We start from the raw sequence: 21,698 nt of genomic DNA on the forward strand, positions 1-21,698 counted from the left end.
TAATAGAGATAATCAGCTAGCCACCTCAGGTCAAATATACAGGATACCTTCCTTGACAGTCTTCAACAGTATGGGCATTGCAGGAAGTTACATTATATTTCTTGCTTCTCTTTGGTTGCAGAGTTGAACTGAGTTCAGGCTGAGGCTAAGACGTGCAATGATTAATTATGGGTATTGGAACTGGAGTCTGATAGTTGTTCTAAATATGCTAAAAACTGAAAAGTCAAAAACTCAGGCAAAGTTTTCAAAAACAAAGATCTTTCACAATACAATTCGATTCAATGCTAACTTTAGAGAAAACCATTTAACAACTAAATTTTCCCCTGTACATTGCAGACAAAATAGAAGATAGAATCCCAAAACAAGAATTGTGCTGCAACATAGGTCAGCAAAGTAGCTGAGAGGGGATTCTTGTTCACTAGATCAAAATAATACTTCTATATTTAAACTAAGGAAGAAAGAACTCTCACCATTGAATGCCTGTTGGCTGACATCAGTCCTGGGGGTGTAAATCCTGAGCCTATACCTCCAACTGGGCCATTGTGTGATGGTCCTATTAACACATGCAAGTCACCATGGCCACCAGGCATGGCAGTTGCAGATCCAACAGCATGACTTCGTAGAACATGGATGGCATCGTCCAGTCGGTCTAGTCGATCCTCCATTTTATTCTGCTGTTTAGAAAAAAAATGAAGGGCTCAGTTTTTTTAAAATTGTTATTGATTGACCATATATCTGTAACTTGTTTTGACAATTGCAGCAAATTTAGTAGAGTTAAAAGATCAAATATTATTTCCATGAAATCTATGATTGCAGGAATTTGCAAATATACCACTGCTATTGATCTACAAGGTTACATCCTACATAAAATAGAAAAACCACAAATACCTCACAGGTTTGTGAAACACTTAAGAGTTTCGGTTTGTAAAAAGCGTTACATCAATACACATTCTTCCTATTGCCCTAATAATTGTAATATAACAATAAATGCAGAGAGGTTGCTTGGGAGCATCACTAGATGTCCATCTTGAAATGGTGCCAATAAGGGAAAAAAAAAGACTCCTAAGATGCTAAATTCTACCCACTTTGTTTGCACAAGTAGTAAAGATCTATGGAAAAGAAAATGAAAGGCCTGTGAAATATGGATGGCAAGATATATCCCAAGAAAACCATAAGATGTGAAGAGGTCCCTGAAATTTCAGGAGCAAAACGAACTTTTAAAAAGATACCCAGAAAGGAAAATATCAGTACTGGCCATTCGAATGCAGCCGAAAAACTAGAGATCTCTCCTGGAGGGCAAAGTGGAAGGCAGCACAAAGAAAGGTCAACCATGCATACTATGATGAAGAATGTCAGAGTTATTGTAGATGAACTGCAGTGTTTGAGAGAGAATGATGTAAGACAGATGAGATATATATATCTAGCCAGCAATTCTTCTGGTAGGAATAGCTACAAGCAGCTGTTGCAAAAAGAGCTAGCCTCAGCCGGAACAAAGATAAACTGTTAATAAAAAAAAGCTCCTTTAGTTACTCATCATATGACAGCAAGAACTACTAATTAAAAGTTATGGATGTAGGTTTGCTCACTGAGCTGAAAGGTGCATTTACAGACATTTCATTACCTTACTAGGTAACATCTTCAGTGGACCTCAGGCAAAGCAATGCTGAAAATTCCTGCTTTCTATTGATATATTTGGGTTGGTTATGTCATTTCCTGTGGTGAAGTCACTTCCGGCTCCTTTTCTCAGAGGGTGGTAGATGGGGTCTAATTTGATGTGTTTGTTGAGAGTTCCAGTTGGAATGCCATACTTCTAGGAATTCTCGGGTATGTCTTTGTTTGGCTTGTCCTAGGATGGATGTATTGTCTCAATTGAAGTCCATATGTGAGGATACTAGTGAGAGATGGTCATGTCTTTTCGTGGCTAGATGGTGTTCATGTATCCTGGTGGCTAATTTTCTGCCCGTTTGTCCAATGTTGTGTTTGTTACAATCTTTGCACGGTATTTTGTAAATGACGTTAGTTTTGTTCATTGTCTGTACAGGGTCCCACTTCGAATGGGACAATACATCCATCCTAGGACAAGCCAAACGAAAGACATACACACGGAAATTCCTAGAAGCATGGCATTCCAACCGGAACTAATCAACAAACAGGAGTTAGACCCCATCTACCACCCCCTGAGAAAATGAACAGGAAATCTTCACTACAGGAAATATCACCTCCACAGAAAATGACATCACCAACCCAAAGAAACCCAAACATATAAACAGAAAGCAGGAATTTTCAGCATTGCTTCGCATGAGGTCCACTGAAGATGTTACCGAGTAAGGTAATGAAATGTCTGGAAATGAACCTTTCAGCTCAGCAAGCAAACCTACATTCAAAACCTCAACTCGAGCAGCAAATCTTCTCAAAACTCGCTAAATTAAAAGTTACATTTTATAAACAGGGCTATGATCTGAAAAGTTGGGGCAAGGTTTGCATCTGCAGCACAATAATATGGAAATGTTTCCTTTTGTACACTTTCGGAAATAGAAGCCAAGAACTGAGTGAAGCCATTACACCATTTACTTTAAAACAAAGTAAACGGCTTGAGCACATTTAGCAATTCAGAATCAAACAGGCATTACAACACTGATAGCAACACAAACCAAAGCAGCCTATCACTGATATAGCAACACACTGAACTTAAAACATTCAATGACCCTCAAAATTGCTCAATTGTCCTAAATAGACATTATAAATAACAGAACTTGAATACAAAGTTTATAAGTCACACAAATTTAACAACTGATGAAGAATGTATCTTTAGCAGACCACTGATTAGCAAAGTAAATCAATTGGTGTTTGTGATGTACGTCCAATCTCCTATGATACACTGATCGACAGAGAGATAATCAAGGGAGAAATGAAAAATAAATTTTAACATGCCAGTTTGATAATCTTTTCTACAATGAATACCAGGCATTCAGGAAATCCTTGGACAATCATTTCTACAACAGGCACACAAGACTGCGTATCTTGCTTGAATTCCAAAGTCATCTGTCAATGCAAAGAGCTTCTGTGGAGCTCTGGAGACATTTTACTTATTTCTTACAGACTTGAAGATTCTGGGTAATCCAAGATGGAGGACGGGAAACCTTTCTGGCTGTAACAGGCTGCTCCTTTTGAGGTACTTTAGGTATTGGAGGTGATTTCCTTGAATTCCAGGAACAGCAATAACTGTTTTATATGTTGTTGCATTGTTTTGGAACTATGGGGGGAAAAAAAGTCAAAATAACAGCACTTTTAAAAAGGGAGACAAACAGACAAAGGCTGCACATGGTGAGGTCAGTGCAGGTCAGAGAGACAGAGAAAAAAAAGAAACCCCCACTGCTAACTGACACAGCAGTGAACCTGTGCAGTTACTGCCTTTGTGGTTTGAATTCAGTATCGCTGGACATCAGTGTGCGCCTGGGAAAATTGAGTGAAATTCACAACTGATTTTGGAGGGACCTGTTTGGGAGAGGTCACAGCACGAAAACAGGTAGTGAATATTTTTAACTGTAGCCATACAGTAAGTCTGCAGTAGTGAGTAGAGTGGGTTCTTTCTTGATTTTATGTTTTATTGAGATAGGTCCCTTTATTAAACTTAAAAATAAGTATTAAGTTAGCTGGGAGCAGTGTTTTGTACAGGAATAAGTCAGTGCTATATTCGGAGTCTGTAGATCGGAAGCAGCAAAAATGGCCTTTACTAGGGTGAGATGCTCTTCTTGCTGGATCTGGGAGTTTAGGGAGAATTTGTGTTACTGAGGGTGAAATTTGCAATAAATGCTGTTGGTTGCGAATCCTAATCGGATTGAATGGATCAGTTGGAGAGACAGTTAGAGACAATGAGGAATTTACAAGAGCAAGGGGATGTGATGGATCGTAGTTATAGGAAGGGGGCGGGAGTTGCAGATACAGTCAAACAGATGGATTAACTCCAGGAAAGGTAAACTATTAAGGTTTGGGGGGTGTGGGGGGTGAGACCCAGGGAGATACTGAGGAAAGAGATCAATCTGAGACTGGTACAATTGAGAAAAGAAAAGAAGAGAGTCAAACACAGTCAGGGCAGGCAGGGCCAAATACGAGAACAAGGCAGGACTGATAAATTAAACTGCATTTACTTCAATGCAAGAGCCCTAATAGGGAAGGCAGATGAACTCCGGACATGGATAGGAACATGGGACGGAGATATCATAGCAATTACAAGAATGTGGCTCAGGGGTAGACAGGACTGGCAGCTTAAATGTTCTAGGATACAAATGCTTCAGAAAGGACAGAAAAGGAGGCAAGAGAGGAGTGGGAATGGTGGTTTTGATAAGGGATAGCATTACAGATGTACTGAGGGAGGATGTTCCTGGGAATACATCCAGGGAAGTTATTTGGGTGGAACTGAGAAATGAGAAAGGGATGATCACCTTATTGGGATTGTATTATAGACCCCCTAATAGTCAGAGGGAAATTGAGAAAAACATTTGTAAGGAGATCTCCGTTATCTGTAAGAATAATAGGGTGGTTATAGTCGGGGATTTTAACTTTCCAAACATAGATTAGATTACTTTACAGTGTGGAAACAGGCCCTTCGGCCCAACAAGTCCACACCAGCCCGAAGCGCAAACCACCCCCATCCCTGCATTTACCCCTTACCTAACACTACGGACAATTTAGCATGGCCAATTCACCTGACCTGCACATCTTTGGACTGTGGGAGGAAACCGGAGCACCCGGAGGAAACCCATGCAGACACGGGGTGAATGTGCAAACTCCACACAGTTGCCTGAGGCGGGAATTGAACCTGGGTCTCTGGCGCTGTGAGGCAGCAGTGTTAACCACTGTGCCACCGTGCCACCCACTGGGATTGGGACTGCCATAGTGTTAAGGGTTTAGATGGACAGGAATTTGTTAAGTGTGTACAAGAAAATTTTGTGATTCAGTGTGTGGATGTACCTAATAGAGAAGGTGCAAAACTTGACCTACTCTTGGGAAATAAGACAGGGCAGGCAACTGAGGTGTCAGTTGGGGAGGACTTTGAGGCCAGCCACCATAATTCTATTAGATTTAAAATAGTGATGGAAAAGGATAGACCAGATCTAAAAGTTGAAGTTCTAAATTGGAGCAAGGCTAATTTTTGATGGTATTAGGCAAGAACCTTTAAAAGCTAATTGGGGCAGATGTTCGCAGGTAAAAAGACAGCTGGAAAATGGGAAGCCTTCAGAAACGAGATAACGAGTGTCCAGAGACAGTATATTCCTGTTAGGGTGAAATGAAAGTCTGGTAGGTACAGGGAACGCTGGATGACTAAAGAAATTGAGGGTTTGATTAAGAAAAAGGAATTGTATGTCATGTATTGACAAGATAGATCGAATAAATCCTTAGAAGAGTATAAGGGCAATAGGAGTATACTTAAGAGGGAAAACAGATGACAAAAAGGAGACAGAGTTGAGGAGAGTCCAAAGGGTTTTGCAAATACCCTTTTGTCCTGAAATGTAACTGGGGAGAGAATAGGGCCCCTCAAAGATCAGCAAGGCAGCCTTTGTGTGGAGCTGCAAGAGATAGCGGAGATACTAAACGAGTATTTTGCGTCAGTGTTTACTGTGGAAAAGGACATGGAAGATAGGGAAATAGATGGTGACATCTTTAAAAATGTCCATATTACAGAGGAGGGAAGTGCTGGATGTCTTGAAACACAAAAAAGTGAATAAATCCCCAGGACCTGATCAGGTGTACCCTAGAACTCTGTGGGAAACTAAGGAAGTGATTGCTGGGCACCTTGCTGATATATTTGATCATCGATAGTCACAGGTGAGGTGCCAGAAGACTGGCAGTTGGCTAACGTGGTGCCACTGCTTAAGAAGGGTGGTAAGGACAAGCCAGGGAACTATAGACCAGTGAGCCTGACATCAGTAGTGAGCAAATTGTTGGAGGGAATCTGGAGTGACAGGATGCACATGTATTTGGAAAGGCAAGGACTGATTTAGGATAGCCAACAAGGTTGTGTGTGGGGGAAATCATGTCTCACAAACTTGATTGTTACTTCTTCAAAATAAACTCAGAGGATTGATGAGGGCAGAGCAGTGGATGTGAACTATAAGGACTTCAGTAATGGATTTGAAAAGGTTCCCTTGGGAGATTGGTTAGCAAGGTTAGATCTCATGGAATACAGAGAGAACTATCCACTTGGAAACAGAACTGGCTCAAAAAAGGTGGAGGGTTGTTTTTCAGACTGGAGGCCTGTAACCAGTGGAGTGCCACAAGGATTGGTGCTGGGTCCACTACTTTTTGTCATTTATACAAATGATTTTTATGTGAGCATAAGAGGTATAGTTAGTAAATTTGCAGATGACACCAAAATTGGAGGTGTAGTGGACAGCGAAGGAGGTTACCTCTGATTACAACAGGATCTTGACCAGATGGGCCAATGTGCTGAGAAGTGGCAGATGGAGTTTAGTTCAAATAAATGCGAGGTCGTGCTTTTTGGGAAAGTAAATCTTAGTAGGACTTGTACACTTAATGGTAAGGTACTAGGGAGTATTGTTGAACAAAGAGACTTTGACGTGCAGGTTCAAAGCTCCTTGAAAGTAGAATCACAGGTAGATAGGATAGTGAAGGTGGTGTTTGGTATGCTTTCCTTTATTGGTCAGAGTAGTGGGTGCAGGAGTTCTGAGGTCATGTTGTAGCTGTACAGGATATTGGTTAGGCCACTTTTGGAATAGTGCGCGCAATTCTGGTCTCATTCCTATAGAAAGGAAGGATATTGAAGATTGGACACAATATGCAGACATCAAATCTTTGGATATTGTAATTAACTTTTTATAGAAAAGACAAATTTTGCTACTGCATATTCTTGTACCATTTAATAAACAGGACAAAATTCAATGGCAACATCTCCTGTTTGATAACATCATCACATTGGCTAAGGAGGGATTAACTTTTGAGCCACCAGATCACACCACACTTAATACTTTGATGGGACAAAATTTAAATCCAGGAACTGTGTATTCTTTTTACCTGATAAGACCGACTACAGCCATCCACAAAGCCACCCACCTTTCACCAATTTTAAAAGAAAGGGCTTTAAAGAAACCACGCATCTTTTACAAGGATTCAGAAAAGATTAATAAGGATGTTGCCAGGGTTGGAGGATTTGAGCTATACAGGGAGGTTGAATAGGCTGGGGCTGTTTTCCCTGGAGTGTCAGAGGCTGAGCATTTATAGAGGTTTATAAAATCATGGAGGGGCATGGAGAGGGTAAATAGATAGAGTCTCTTTTCTGGGGTGGGGGAGTCCAGAACTAGAGGGCATAGGTTTAGGGTGAGAGGGGAATGATATAAAAGAGACCTAGGGGCAACGTTTTCACGCAGAGGGTGGTACGTGTATGGAATGAGTTGCCAGAGGAAGTGATGAGAGCTAGTACAAATGCAACATTTAAAAGGCATCTGGATGGGTATACGAATAGGAAGGGTAAGGAGGCATATGGGCCGGGTGCTGGCAGGTTGGACTAGATTGGGTTAGGACAGTTGATCGGCATAGATTAGTTGGACCGAAGGGTCTGTTTCCGTGCTGTACATCTCTGACTCAATGACTGGGCTTCTTCTCTCAGAACTTTGAACAAGTTGAAAACTAGAGAATATCTAGAGAGCGCAAAACCAAAAAATCCCAACCCAATCCAGCATATTCCAAAGCAAAATTGCTTCCTGCCCAAAACCACAGCCATTTCCCTTCCTCCCCCCCCCCCCACCCCTACTCCCAACATTCTGGTTTCAAACACTTGGCTGGTTAATGGGACTAGAACAGTTAGGTAGTCGTTTTTGGCCGGCACAGACCTATGAGCCGAAGGGTCTTTTTCTCTGCTGAAGACTTCTGTGACTCTAACCTCAGGTTGGCTGGCCAGCAGCAGTCCTCTCGATTGACAACACAACATCCAATCAGCTACTAGTTCCTGAGCATAACATCTCGTTGCTAGATTGAGCAGTGTTCTAACAGCAGTAATTAACAGACAGTATCTCTCTGCTAGTTTCCAACAGCAGTCTTTTTCTTCTGCCTTTTTAAAAATGAAGCTGCTGTTCAATGTTCAATTTTTTAACTTCAACTGTCAGTTCCAAACCAAAAATGAGAAAAGTAAGAGTTTCTGACAATTAGCAATCCAAAGAGAACTTTGAATCATTTCTGGTAAAACCAAGAGTGTTGTGGTACAAAGCTAAACAGAGGTGCCGCCCAGTTTGATTCTTGTCAAGTTATTCAGGCTCAGAGCAGCAACATCAGAGCATCTGAGTATAGGCAAAAACATAGACCTGAAGCATTAAACAAATATGGGTAGATACCATTAATGGGTTGTTTGCACTTCTGGATCTCCATTCCAACAAAAAAAAAGTGCTGTCAGGTGCAAAGAAAATAGGTTTACATCACGTTTTTCACCACCCGATTACAAAATGTAGGTTCATAGATAGGACTGATCAAATTTGGCTTGATGACAACATTTCAGTTAGATTATTTAAAAGAGAGTTCCTCTTTTCAGCAGCCACTCCCTTCACTTCAAAGCGGTACAAAATATTAAACACCAAATACCTATTGGTTTTATGTTATTGAGTTGCTATCTTTCACCATTGCTTCATGTTTATTAAAGCGAATGGAATTTCAATCTTGCAAGAACAAAAGAGTATAGAAGCAAAATGTGAAAATATTGAAGACTGGACACAATATAAAGACATTAAATCTTTGGATGTTGTAATTAGCTTTTTATAGAAAAGACGAATTTTGCTACTGTACACACTTATTTAATAAACAGGACAAAATTCAATGGCAACATTTCCTGTTTGATAACAACATCACATTCACCATGGAGGGATTAACTTTTGAGCCACCAGATCACACCACACTTAATACTTTGATGGGTCACAACTTAAATCCAGGAACTGTGTATTCTTTTTACCTGATAAGACAGACCAAAGCCATCCACAAAGCCACCCACCTTTCACCAATTTTAAAAGAAAGGGCTTTAAAGAAACCACGCATCTTTTACAAGTCACATTTCCTCCAATCCATTTGGATTAACATTTCCAAAGAGCAGATATTCTAGTGACAATTTTAACCCAACTTGTCTTACAGTGCATTAATGAGTAGTTAAAAAGTCAAAATAAAAGTAGGGGCTGCAGTGAAAACGTACATAAATTAAAAAATTTGAAGAATAGTGAAAACAGGAGCTGTAAATGATAAATAATTCTAAGGGCAAGTTTTAGAGAGTAGGGGTTTTGATATCCAATAACACAATTAGTGACATAGGAATATAAAGTGAACAGTAAACAAGATAAACTGAGCAGAGAAACATCATTTGTCTAAAGTCTACAGATTAAAGGAATACTCAAGATGTAAAGTCGAGGTAGGATGTGGATAATTGTGAGCACAAGGTTCTAATAATCCAAAGTGGGAGGTGGGAGGTTGGAGTCTGGCAAGGATAGGGATGTCATAATTTCAACAGATTACAGTTTGCAGAGGATAAAGACAAATAGCTAGCAAAGAGACTTATACAATACTGAGGGGCCTGGATAAAGTGGACAGGGAGAAGATGTTTCCACCAGTACGAGAGACTAGACCCCAAAGGCACAGTCTCAGAGAGAAAGGATGATTGTTTAGACCTGAGAGAAATGGGAATTTCTTAAGCCAGAAGGTGGTCAATCTGTGAAACTCATTGTTCAATAGCCCTCTGTCGCAATCTGTTGAGTGTATTTCAGACAGAAATAAGTTTTGGTTTAGAAAGGGGACTAGGGATTACACGAAGATAAAAGCATGGGGCTGAGAAACATATCAGCCATGGTTGAATGGGATAGAGGACTAAATGGACCAAATGACCTAATTCTATTCGCTCTCTGGCAGTGTCAGAGGAAATTTACAAAGGCAGGTTTTGGAGGTGACAAAGGTATAGGCCGCTGCCTCAAAACACAGCTGGAAAAAGTAGGATTGAATGAAGGATTATTTCAGGTGAGAGAAATAGATTGTAGATGGAAGCTCAAGTGAGTGAGTGTGTGGGCGAGGGCGCGCGCGAGGCACACGGAGGGCGAGGGCGCGCGCGCGGCACACGGAGGGCGAGGGCGCGCGCGCGGCACACGGAGGGCGAGGGCGCGCGCGCGGCACACGGAGGGCGAGGGCGCGCGCGCGGCACACGGAGGGCGAGGGCGCGCGCGCGGCACACGGAGGGCGAGGGCGCGCGCGCGGCACACGGAGGGCGAGGGCGCGCGCGCGGCACACGGAGGGCGAGGGCGCGCGCGCGGCACACGGAGGGCGAGGGCGCGCGCGCGGCACACGGAGGGCGAGGGCGCGCGCGCGGCACACGGAGGGCGAGGGCGCGCGCGCGGCACACGGAGGGCGAGGGCGCGCGCGCGGCACACGGAGGGCGAGGGCGCGCGCGCGGCACACGGAGGGCGAGGGCGCGCGCGCGGCACACGGAGGGCGAGGGCGCGCGCGCGGCACACGGAGGGCGAGGGCGCGCGCGCGGCACACGGAGGGCGAGGGCGCGCGCGCGGCACACGGAGGGCGAGGGCGCGCGCGAGGCACACGGAGGGCGAGGGCGCGCGCGAGGCACACGGAGGGCGAGGGCGCGCGCGAGGCACACGGAGGGCGAGGGCGCGCGCGCGACCAACTCACAGCCAGGGAGAGACCCACAGCCAGGGAGAGACACACAGACAGACAGAGAGAGACCCACTGAGAGACAGAGAACAAAGCATCTCAAAAAAGGTACAAATTTGTCAAGAATTTAATTAAAACCTCAAGGTTGAAGATAAACCCCAAATGATGCTGATGAAAGGACTGCACCAACTCAAATTTTCATTGCAAGTATTTACTCTTTTGAGTGGTTCTTTGACAAAGAGCAATAAATGATTTAAAATATGCTGTTACATAAGCTATAATTTTTCAACAAAGTAGAGGAATTAAACATTAAAATCCTACCAGATTATGTACCGTCCCTTCATAATTCGGTGATAATGCACCTTGGCCTCCAGATCTAGACCATTGACCTGTACCTAGAAAATGATAACAACTGCTCGTAAGACTTTGTTTTACTCAAAATCAAGTCCACAATATTAAATTGAAAAAGGTTTGCTTAATTCTCATTCAATCCATTTCTGAGCTCTAGAACTTTCAGTAAAGATGAACCACATTACAGAGCAGCTCAAGTTCTTTAATGCCTACATCCCTCTCCACCTCCTCAAACAATCACTCCTTTCACTGAGAACACAGTGAAAGCAAGGGTTCCCAACACTGCATCAACTCCCAAGACTGCTGTGACAGCATCATCCAAAGCCACAACCTCTACCAGCAACAATCAGAAGAGAACGCTTTACTTCCAAGCCTTATTCCACGTCATGTGACATCCAGGCCTGGAAATATATGTTACTAATCTTTCATAGTCAAAATCCTTAAATTCACTCCCTAACTACGAAGTGGGAATACCTAGACCATACAAACTGTAATTGTTCACCATTAAAAAGGATAAACACTGATATTAAATGCTGGCCTGACTAACCACATCCGATGCCATGACCGAAGGCAGAAAATACCAATTACATTCTATTTAACAACTGCTTCAATTTAAGCTTTGACCATTAGATGGTGCAACTGCACCATTTTAAAGTATAATGGAACAACCATGTATCCATGTTTCTATGTATGATAGCTTAGACAAATGCTAACCATAATATTCTGAAAGTGAACGCCTAAATTTTAAATCAAACCATGGGAAAAAACCAAAACCACAATTTACCTGCAATTGCCTGTGGGGACCCAACTGGTGTTGATGGATTTGAATGGAAGTTATTGCTGGTGTGATCTGGTGAATAGATCTGGAAAACATTAAAAGGGCCAAACTGAATTCAACACAAAGGCAACTTACTTAATTGCACTCTTCTTGTGAAGCTGAATTCATATTGAACATTGTAATGTTGATTAACTACATTTCAAGTACCAATCTAAAATTTAGCTGCATACAAAATTCTAAACCTGCAATAAACTGGTTCATGTTATTTAAAGACCGTTAACTAATCCTTACTTTAAAATGACTCATTATGCAAGCTTACCGAAGCTAGAGCCTTTCCCAGTGCATCACAGGTTTGTGGGCTGCCAGCTGAGCTTCCTCTGTTAGCTAAAACCAGAATAGATACATTAACAGGAAACCCAGCAGGTAAATACAATAAATATTTTATGTTCAGCTCACAGATGTATCTGAATTCAGATAAACTACATGAATCTATTATTTAAATAAATCAATTGAACAGAAGCATTTTTTAGACAAAGATCTTATCATTTATTTCTTGAAAACTGATACAAATTCACAAATTATGTTCGCATAACTAAATATGGCTAACAAAAATAAAAGCAGTTAGTTTTGTTTACAAAATTTAAGAGTGAGTGATGAACAAGGGTGAAAAGCTGTGAAGTTTAAATGACAGAAAGATGGAAACTCATTTATAAGGGACAAAACAGCCAAATGCATTACTCCATTTGTGTACACAGTGACAAATAAATTGAGCAGCTAGATCAGATATATTAATGGCTCGACGTTTTAAATTCAGGACACCATAACCTACACAAAGTTAGGACACTATGTAAACTTACTTTCAATTGGCAAAATCTGTTAAGTGTTACTCTGATCCATCCCTATGTCAAGGCCATTCTTCAATTCACTCCTAAGATCTGCATTTGATTGCTTTCCTCACCCCCAGCCTTCATATGCAAGGTACTCAGGAGGACCAATTATTTTAGGACCAATTATTTTAAAAGTGATTTGTCTTTGAAGGTTACCAAAACTATTGCATCAATGGTTTAATATCCAAGATATAACAAGTCCACACCTCCACATGCATGACAAGATTATGGCTTGGATTTTGTGTTAAGAGGCAAAACATAGTATGGCTGCTGACCTTGAGAAAAACACCTAATGAAGGTCTAGACAACTCCATGACAAGGATTTTTCCTTTCCTGACAAGAATTCAAATCTGATGCCAAGTCAAGTGGATCTTTAAGTGTCCAGCAACATCAGTAGCAAAGCCAAAAAGCATATGAAGTAGCCAAACATATTGAAGCCTGAAGCACTTTATCCTTAATTTTTAAATAAATGATTAGAATAAGGTAGAAGCTAAAATAATCAAGCATTTTAAAAGTTCAATTGTTTTCATGACAATGGCTAAATTGGACACTAACTTTCCAGGAAACTAGTTTTAGGTATAATTATGAAGTTCATATACTCTTTAAAATCCCAGGTAAACTCATTCAAGTGTACCTTTCTTTCAAGGTTTTTACAATGAGACCAACAAAAAAAAAACACAAATAGTCAATTCATCAATATCCTACTGATTGCATCTGCAGCAAGGACCAGGACAGTGTGATTTCAAACAGTAACACTAGATTTCCACTTTATTTTGCACATGCGCAAACTTGTAAAGTTACCCATTTAGTAGAATAATGATTGCAGTGATAACTGTCAGGATTAGCAAAGGCCAGACTGTAATACTGTCTCATTTTAAATAGGAGTCTTCACCTAGAAGCACTGCTTTACCAATTTATAATGTAGTGAATCAGTGCCTAAAAGAAGTGCAAGTTCAAGGATCAATGCTACAAATGTTCTCACTTCATTTGTAAACATAGTTCTTTTACAGGTGGGATAAGTGGATTCACTTAATGGAGACGGTGGTTTAGATTAAAGAAAATCATAAAAGAATGCCTATCCTTTTAAGAACTTGTGTGATCCCTCCAACTCACATCCAAGGGCCCGTGGCCAAATGTTCAACTGTGATCACCAGCAGGAGCAATGCAGCAGAGAAATTGTAAAGAAATCTATATTAGCATTACATACTCCTTTTCATTTTATTTAATTTTTTGTTTTTAATAAATGTTTTTAAATATCTCAGAGCACATTCCAGGCATCGAAAATTACAGGGAAAGCAAAACAAAAAAGAAACCATAGAAGAATCCATCAACCGAGGCAGTTTGGAAGGATAACACTTAGTAAGTGGTGAATATCACCAAGCTTATTAAGGAAATACAAGAAAAGGAACTCAATGCTTTATTTATATCTGGATAAAACTTATTTTAGCAGTTAGAAGCTTTGCCAAATATCAGTAATTTTTAATAAAATTACACATGATAACTTCTAATTCTCTAAGAGAAACAACACTAATTCCACACGACAACAACTTAGAGTCAGAGTTATACAGCACAGAAACAGACTGTTTTGGTCCATCAGTCCATGCTGACCATAATCTCAAACTAAACGATTGCCTGCCTGCACTTGGTCCATATCTCTAAGTGTTTCTTATTCATGTATTTACATAAATACCTGTTAACCACTAACTGTAGTTGCATCCATCACTTTCTCCGGACATTCATTCCATACTGGACTAGATTTTAAAAAAAAAACTGTCCCTCATGTCTTTTTTTAAAATCTTTCTCCTTGCAGCTTAAAAATATGCCCCCTAAATCTTAAAATCCCCCACCCTAGGGAAAAGACACCTGCCACTCACCTTATCTATACCCCTCATGATTTTTTAAACCTCTAAAGGTCACCTCTCAACCTTCTACACTTCAGTGAAAGAAGTCCCAGCTTACCTAGCATCTCCTTATAACTCAACTCCTTCATTCCCAGCAACATCCTGGTCATCTCCTGCTTAAGGATATCCTTCCTATAACAGATTGACCAGAACTGGGCAGAGCAGTCCAGAAGAAACCTCACCAATGTCCCGTACAACCTCAACACGACTTGTATGGAATACTAGTGTCAAAATGCATTTCTCCTCAATGGCTACTCGCTGCCTAACTCAAATTATCATTCCCTAACAGATTTTCTTGCCAACTTCACAAGATAACATTAACTTGATGTTCACGCATACACTGCTGGATAACCAGAAATTCTGCTCCAAGTGTTAGCAGAAAGTAAGACTTAAAATTTCTTATTCCAGTTGGAATTCAGACATCATTTGGCCCAGAATATTAAAATGCATTCTGAGGAATTCCTGCATGTTGGGTTTAGGTGGTGTCTTCTGATTTAACTAGGCTTGACATTAACTTAAGACACAAAATTTGTGTAAAGGGAAGTAATGAATTCTACAATGTAATGAATTTTATGTAATGAATTCTACAATGCTGTTTCAACTTCTTGGAGAAATACATTGCATCACAGTGCTTTGCTCTAATGGTGGGCAGATATGGTTGCACTGGGTGTCAATGGAACACAGCACAGACAAAAGTTCACTTCCCACACTCCACGCCCTAATGAGTTTTGCTACAAACTTACATTATTGGAGAATAATTCCTGCATACTAATATTACACATTTTTTTTGAAAAAGATTGGAATTTCTAGAGTTAAAATCCAATTTTAGTACTTTTATGCTGGAAAATGGACCATGATCAAAACAAACCAAAAGTGAAATGTAACACCATGAATTGTAATCTCTTTTTCTGATTATGATGGTGCGATTTCTTATACTGAATTTTTCAAATTTGTTGAACTTCTGTTTCTTGCCCCATTCAATGGTAAAGTCACAATGGTCTTACCAGATCATACGGTCTCTTTCTCATTACAAAGACACAACTGATGGTGGTTTAACCTGAGCCTCGCGCAAGAGGAGAGGTTGAGAAGGAGAATCCTTCATGGTAACCTCAGCCTGTGCAGGAACTGAACACAGGCCGTTGGCGTCACTCTGCATTGCAAAATAGCTGCCTAGCCAACAGAGCTAAACCAACCCCCAACTCATTCAATGACCAGAACATTTAACAATTTCGGTCATTTCAAAAATAAATGAAATTGTAGACAAAAAAAATTACAAACTGTGCAAAACACAGTTTACATTAGCTTAAATAAATCAAGCTTGGATGTGGAGTTTAAGGATCGGTTCAACTAGGGCCAATTATTTTTACCATTTTGTCTTGCTGAAATACATTAACCAATTTAGCTCCAGGGAAAAAAACCAAACAACACGAAACAAAAGATGGAAGGACCTTGTTTGGACTTGTGAACCACCTGGAAAAAACATCTTTATTCTTTACACAAAGCATTTTTCAGCTATCACTGAAAAGGAAAGAAATTCTGGTTGTCTGTTTACTCAGTGAGCTGGTGAGTTTGTTTTCAGACATTTCATCACCATGCTAGGTAACACCAGTGGGTCTACAGTGAGGTGTTAGCATTCTGTCCCACTTGCAATGTGTGTGTCTTGGTCTGTCGCAGTGCGTGGTGTTATTTCCGGTTCGGTTTCTGAGAGGTTGGTTAAATGGGGTTCAAAATCTGTGTGTTTGTTAATGGAGTTCCGGTTCGAATGCCAAGTCTCTAGGAAGTCCCGCACCTGTCTTTGTTTGGCTTGTCCCAGGATGGATATAGTGTCCTTCGTCTGTGTGTGGATACTAGTGATAGTCAGTCATGTCTTTTGGTGGTTAGTTGGTGTTCATGTATCCTGGTGGCTAGTTTCCATAATCCCGAACTAAAGGAGCTGTCTTAGGTGTTGTAGTAGGTTTGTGGGCTACCATGATGCCTTGGGGCAGGAGTAGTCTGGTGGTCATTTCTGAAAGGTCTTTGATGTATGGTGGAGTGACTGGAGTCTCTGGGTGTGTTGTGTCACCTTGTGTAGACCATGTGCAGGAATCAATGGATTGCACTTAGCAGGTTGTTTCAGAATACATTGTATAGTTGTTTCTGCTCAGCTCATCATAGCTCTGGGGGTGCTGCAGCATGTTGTGGCTCCTTTAAACAGTAGCCTGATGCAGTTCCATTGTGGGTACTGGTTTAGTTGCTTTTGTAGTTGAGTATCTGGTCAGTGGCTTTCCTGTGAACACTGGTCTTTCATTCTACTGTGACATCAATGGAGTGTGGGTTATTGTTCGCTTCCTCTTTGGTGAACATTACACTGGTGAGGATCTTGTCTGGGTGTTTGTGGGTTTCTTCTAGTTTGTCACGTTTCGCAATGGCAAAAGGTGTCATTCCCCACAGCGGACCCAAAGCTTAGGCTGGAATGTGGGAAGGGCTGTCTGTTTTAACCTCTGCATAGCTGGTGCTGATATAAGTCCTGATATTGGTGAGCCCACAGGCATCCCATTGATTTGTTTGTATATCCTGTTGTTGAAGGTGAAGTGGGTATTTGAGGATGTTGTCCTTGCTGGAGTTGGCACTGTTGGGTGTTTGTATCCCAGGTTTGTCTAGCAGTGAGGCCAGTGTTTCTTTGGCTAGGGTGTCAATTGTTGATGTGAAAAAGGGCCATCATGTCAAAGGAAACCATGACTTCTTCATCCTCTATCTTGGGTGTCTTTGGTGTTAAGGAGTTCCTGGATGGAGTGGTTGGAGTCTTCTAGCAGGTGTTGATAGCTTTTGTTGTAGTTCCATTGCTAACCTGTATGTCGGTGTGCTGGGAAGTGAGACTATGGGTCTGAGGGGGGGCCCTTGTTTGTGTACCTTTGTTAATCCACATAAACAGGGGGCGTTGGACCCTTCTGGTTTCATCCAAGACCCTCCTTGGACATTACAGTAGAATGAAAAACCAATGGAGAACTGCAGACAAGCATCTACAAGAAAGTCACACACACTGACCAGATACTAAAGTGCAAAAACAACCATCTCAACACCCACAAATGGAGCTGCATTAGAACACTGTTTTAATGAGCTATAATCTTGAAACAATGAGGGGCCGAGGAGAAACACCGATACAACGTATTTAGGAACAACAAAGGAATTGGTTAAAGTGTGATGCTTTAATGCAAGGAGCGTCAGAAATAAGAGTGATGAACTTAGAGCATGGATCAGTACTTGGGACCATGATGCTGTGGCCATAAATGGAGATGTGGGTTTCATAGGGGCAGGAATGGTTGCTAGATGTTCCAGGGTTTAGAACTTTTTAAAAGAACAGGGAGGGTGGAAAAAGAGGCAGGGGCATTGCTAATCAGACTGCATCACAGCTACAGAAATGAAGGTTGTTGAGGAAAGCTTTTCTACTGGAAGTTAGGAACAGCAAAGGAGCAGCCACCTCATTGGGGGTTTTCCACAGACCCCGTAATAGCAGTAGGGAGATTGAAGAACTCAAGACTGGCAGATTTTGGAAAAATGCAGATGTAGCAGGGCTGTTGTTAATAGGTGACTTCAACTTTCCCAATATTGACTGGAATGTAGATGGTTTGGATGGAGCAGTTTCTGTCAGGTATCTGAGGGTTTCCTTACTCAGTACATTAGACAGGCTGACGAGGAGAAGAGGCCATTTTGGATTTGGTGCTTGGCAATGAGCCAGGACAGTGTCAGATCTCGCGGTGGGAGAACACTTTGGTGACAGTGACCACAACTGCCTCACATTTATCAAGGGAAGATATTTAATTGGGGAAAAGAAAATTATGATGCTAATCAGACAGAAGTTGGAAGTACAGATGTTCCACAAGAGCACAACTGACATGGGGAGACGGTTTAAGGAGCAATTGTTGCGAGTGATGCACAAATTTGTTCCGCTGAGATAGGCAAGAAGGGGTAAGATTAAGGAGCCTTAGATGACAAGAACAGAGGAGCTTCTCGTCAAAAGGAAGGTGGCAGCTTATGTAAGGTGGAGGGAGAAAGGATCTAGCACAGCTTTAGAGGATTACAGGTTTACTAGAAGAGAGGTCAGAAATAGACTGAGGCAAGCCAGGAGGGGGCACGAAAAAGGATTGGCAGGAAGGATGAGGGAGAACCCAAAGGCATTTTAGTCATACGTGAGGAATAGGAGAATGATCAGGGAGAACATAGGGAACTTGTGTGTGGAGTCTGAGCAAATGTGGGAAGCCCTAAATGAGTTTTTTGCTTCGGTTTTCACTAAGGAAAGGGACCTTGTTGTGAATGAGAACTTTGAGGAGCTGGGAAACAGGCTTGAACAGATCAAGATTGGTGAAGTTGATGTACTGGAAATTTTGACAAACATTAAGATTGATAACTCTCCAGGGCCAGACCAGATTTATCCTAGGTTGCTCCGGGAAACGAGCAAGGAGGTTGCTAAGCCGCTGGCGAAGATCTTTGCTTCCTCACTGTTCACGGGAGTCGTACCGGAGGGAGGCGAATGTTATTCCTCTTTTTAAGAGGAGGAATAGGGAACTCTCTGGCAAGTACAGACCAGTCAGCATGCCTTACATCTGTGGTCAGCAAGATTTTGCAAGGAATTCCGAGGGATAAGATTTATGACTATTTGGAAAAGCATTTTGATTAAGGGCAGTCAGCATGGCTTTGCAAGGGGCAGGTCATGCCTCACAAATCTTGAGTTCTTTGAGGTGACGACGAGACAGGTCTACGAAGGTCAAGCAGTGGATGCGGTGTATATGGACTTCAGCAAGACATTTAATAAGGTCCCCACGGTAGGCTCATTCATAAAGTCAGGAGGTATGGGATACAGGGAGACTTGGCGGTCTGGATTCAGAACTGGTTGGCCTACAGAAGGCAGACAGTTGGATGGAAAGTATTCTGCCTGGAGGTCAGTAGGGAGTGGTGTCCCACAGAGTTGAGTTCTTGGGCTCTGCTCTTTGTAGTTTTTATAAATGGAGGTGGTGGTTGAGGGGTGTGTTAGTAAAATTGCCAATGACACAAAGGTTGGAGGTGACATTGATTCTATCCAGGGCTACTGCAGGCTGCAGTGTGACACAGACAGGATGCAGAGCTGGGTTGAAAAATGGCAGATAGAGTTCAACCTGAATAAATGTGAAGTGATGCATTTTGGAAGGTTGAACTTGAATGCTGAATATGGGATTAAAAGATAGGAGTCTTGGCAGCATGGAGGAACAGGGGGATCTTAGTGTTCAATGCATAGGTCCCTCAAAGTTGCCACCCAAGTGGATAGGGTTGTTAAGAAAGCATATGGTGTTCTGGCTTTCATTAACAGGGGGATCGAGTGTAAGAGCGCGAGGTTTTGCTGCAGCTCTACAAAACCCTGGTGAGACCACACTTGGAATATTGTGTCCAGTTCTGGTCACCCTACTATAGGAAAGGTACAGAAGGCTTTGGAGAGGGTGCAAAGAAGCTTTACCAAGATGCTGCCTGGACTGGAGGGCTTTTTTTATGAAGAGTGGTTGACTAAGCTTGGACTTCTCTCTGGAGAGGAGGAAGAGAGGTGACCTGATCGAGATATACAAGGTAATGAAAGGCTTGGATAAAGTCAATAGCCAGAGACTTTCCCCCAGGGCAGGATTGACTGGCACGAGCGGTCATCATTTTAAGATATTCGGAGGAAGGTATAGAGGAGACATCAGAGGTAGGTTCTTTACGCAGAGAGTTGTGAATGCATGAAATGCTTTGCCATCTGTGGTGGTGGAAACAGAGTCATTAGGGACATTTAAGCGACTGCTGGACATGCACATGGACAGCAGTGAATTGAGGGGTATGTAGGTTAGGTTATTTTATTTTAGATTAGGAATAATCCTTGGCACAACATTGTGGGCCAAAGGGCCTGTTTTCTATGTTCTAACCGTTATGCGATAAGCACAATCCGCCAATTCCTGCGCAACAGATCTAAGCAAGATAACAACATGCGCAGAGACTCCAGTCACTGTACCATACAAAGACATTTCAGGAGATGACCACCAGACTACTCCAGCCCCAAGGCAACATGGTAGCCCACAAACCTACTACCATACCTAAGATAACTACTGATGAATTTAAAAAAAGGACCACAGCATCCACCAGAACGAATATAATATACAAAATACCCTACAAGGACTACAACATACATTATATTGGACAAACCGGCAGGAAACTAGCCACCAGGATACATGAACACCAACGAGCCACCAAAAGACATGACGACTATCACTAGTGTCCACACAAAAACAAAAAGGAGGACACCAGTTCGACTGGGACATTACATCCATCCTGGGACAGGCTAAACAAAGAAACTCACGGGAATTCAGAGACCTGGAATCCAAACTGAGAACTCCATTAAATATACACAGATTTGAACCCCATTTACTAACCTCTCAGAAACAGAACCAGAATTGACACCACCCACCGCGACAGACCAAAACGCATAAACAGCACGTGGGACAGAACAACAACACTTCACTGGAGGCTCACTGATACTACCTTGCATGGTAATGAAATTTCTGAAAACAAACCCAACAGCTCAGCAAGCAAACAGACAACCTGATTCACAATCTGAGCTACAAACCTTCTCCAAAATCTCAAAATGAGTACTGCATTCAGCAAAATGATTCATTCTCAAAATAATGAATAACTTGGGAATATTGAAACTTGGCAGGGCTCTTCAACTGTGGAGGTGACAAAGAAATGCCATCATTCAGGCAGTATACACCATCTATAAAAGGTGTGTGAAGGTATCTCTTGCCCTCCTTCCTATTTCTTACTATCTTAAGGTCTACATTCAGGACGAAACAGCCGACTTAATTGATAGGATATCAACAAACATTTGGTCATTCCACCAGCAATGTGTACCATCAATAAGATGCACTGCTGAAATTCACCAAGGCTCCTAAAACAGCAATTTGCAAACCCACAACCATCATCTTAAGGGATGCAGATGTGTGGGGAGAACACTTTCAAGCCACTACCATTCTGACTTGAAAATATATTGTTGTTCCTTTGGTGTCATTGAGTCAGTCACCTGGAACTTCCTACCAGAATGGTCTACTGACACCAAAATGGATGGTGGCAGCTGATCACCACCTTCTCAAGGCAAAAAGACAT

General features: G+C 41.8%; 1 protein-coding gene across 5 annotated transcripts in view; it reads right to left on the reverse strand.

The window, feature by feature from the left end:
* The window catches only part of LOC140494655 (transcription factor 12-like), a 150,447-nt gene that overhangs the window by 32,079 nt on the left and 96,670 nt on the right, over window positions 1-21,698 (reverse strand). For 4 of the 5 annotated variants that reach the window (XM_072594080.1, XM_072594078.1, XM_072594081.1 and 1 more), the window contains 4 exons: window positions 12,093-12,157; window positions 11,780-11,858; window positions 10,966-11,039; window positions 471-674 (listed from right to left, as the gene is read on the reverse strand). In XM_072594080.1, the coding sequence (XP_072450181.1) occupies window positions 471-674; window positions 10,966-11,039; window positions 11,780-11,858; window positions 12,093-12,157 (422 nt within the window). The remainder of the gene's footprint in view (window positions 1-470; window positions 675-10,965; window positions 11,040-11,779; window positions 11,859-12,092; window positions 12,158-21,698) is intronic. The other variant, XM_072594079.1, reaches the window with a different exon arrangement.

Source organism: Chiloscyllium punctatum, chromosome 24 (assembly GCF_047496795.1).
Source record: "Chiloscyllium punctatum isolate Juve2018m chromosome 24, sChiPun1.3, whole genome shotgun sequence".
NCBI classification, from domain to species: domain Eukaryota; kingdom Metazoa; phylum Chordata; class Chondrichthyes; order Orectolobiformes; family Hemiscylliidae; genus Chiloscyllium; species Chiloscyllium punctatum.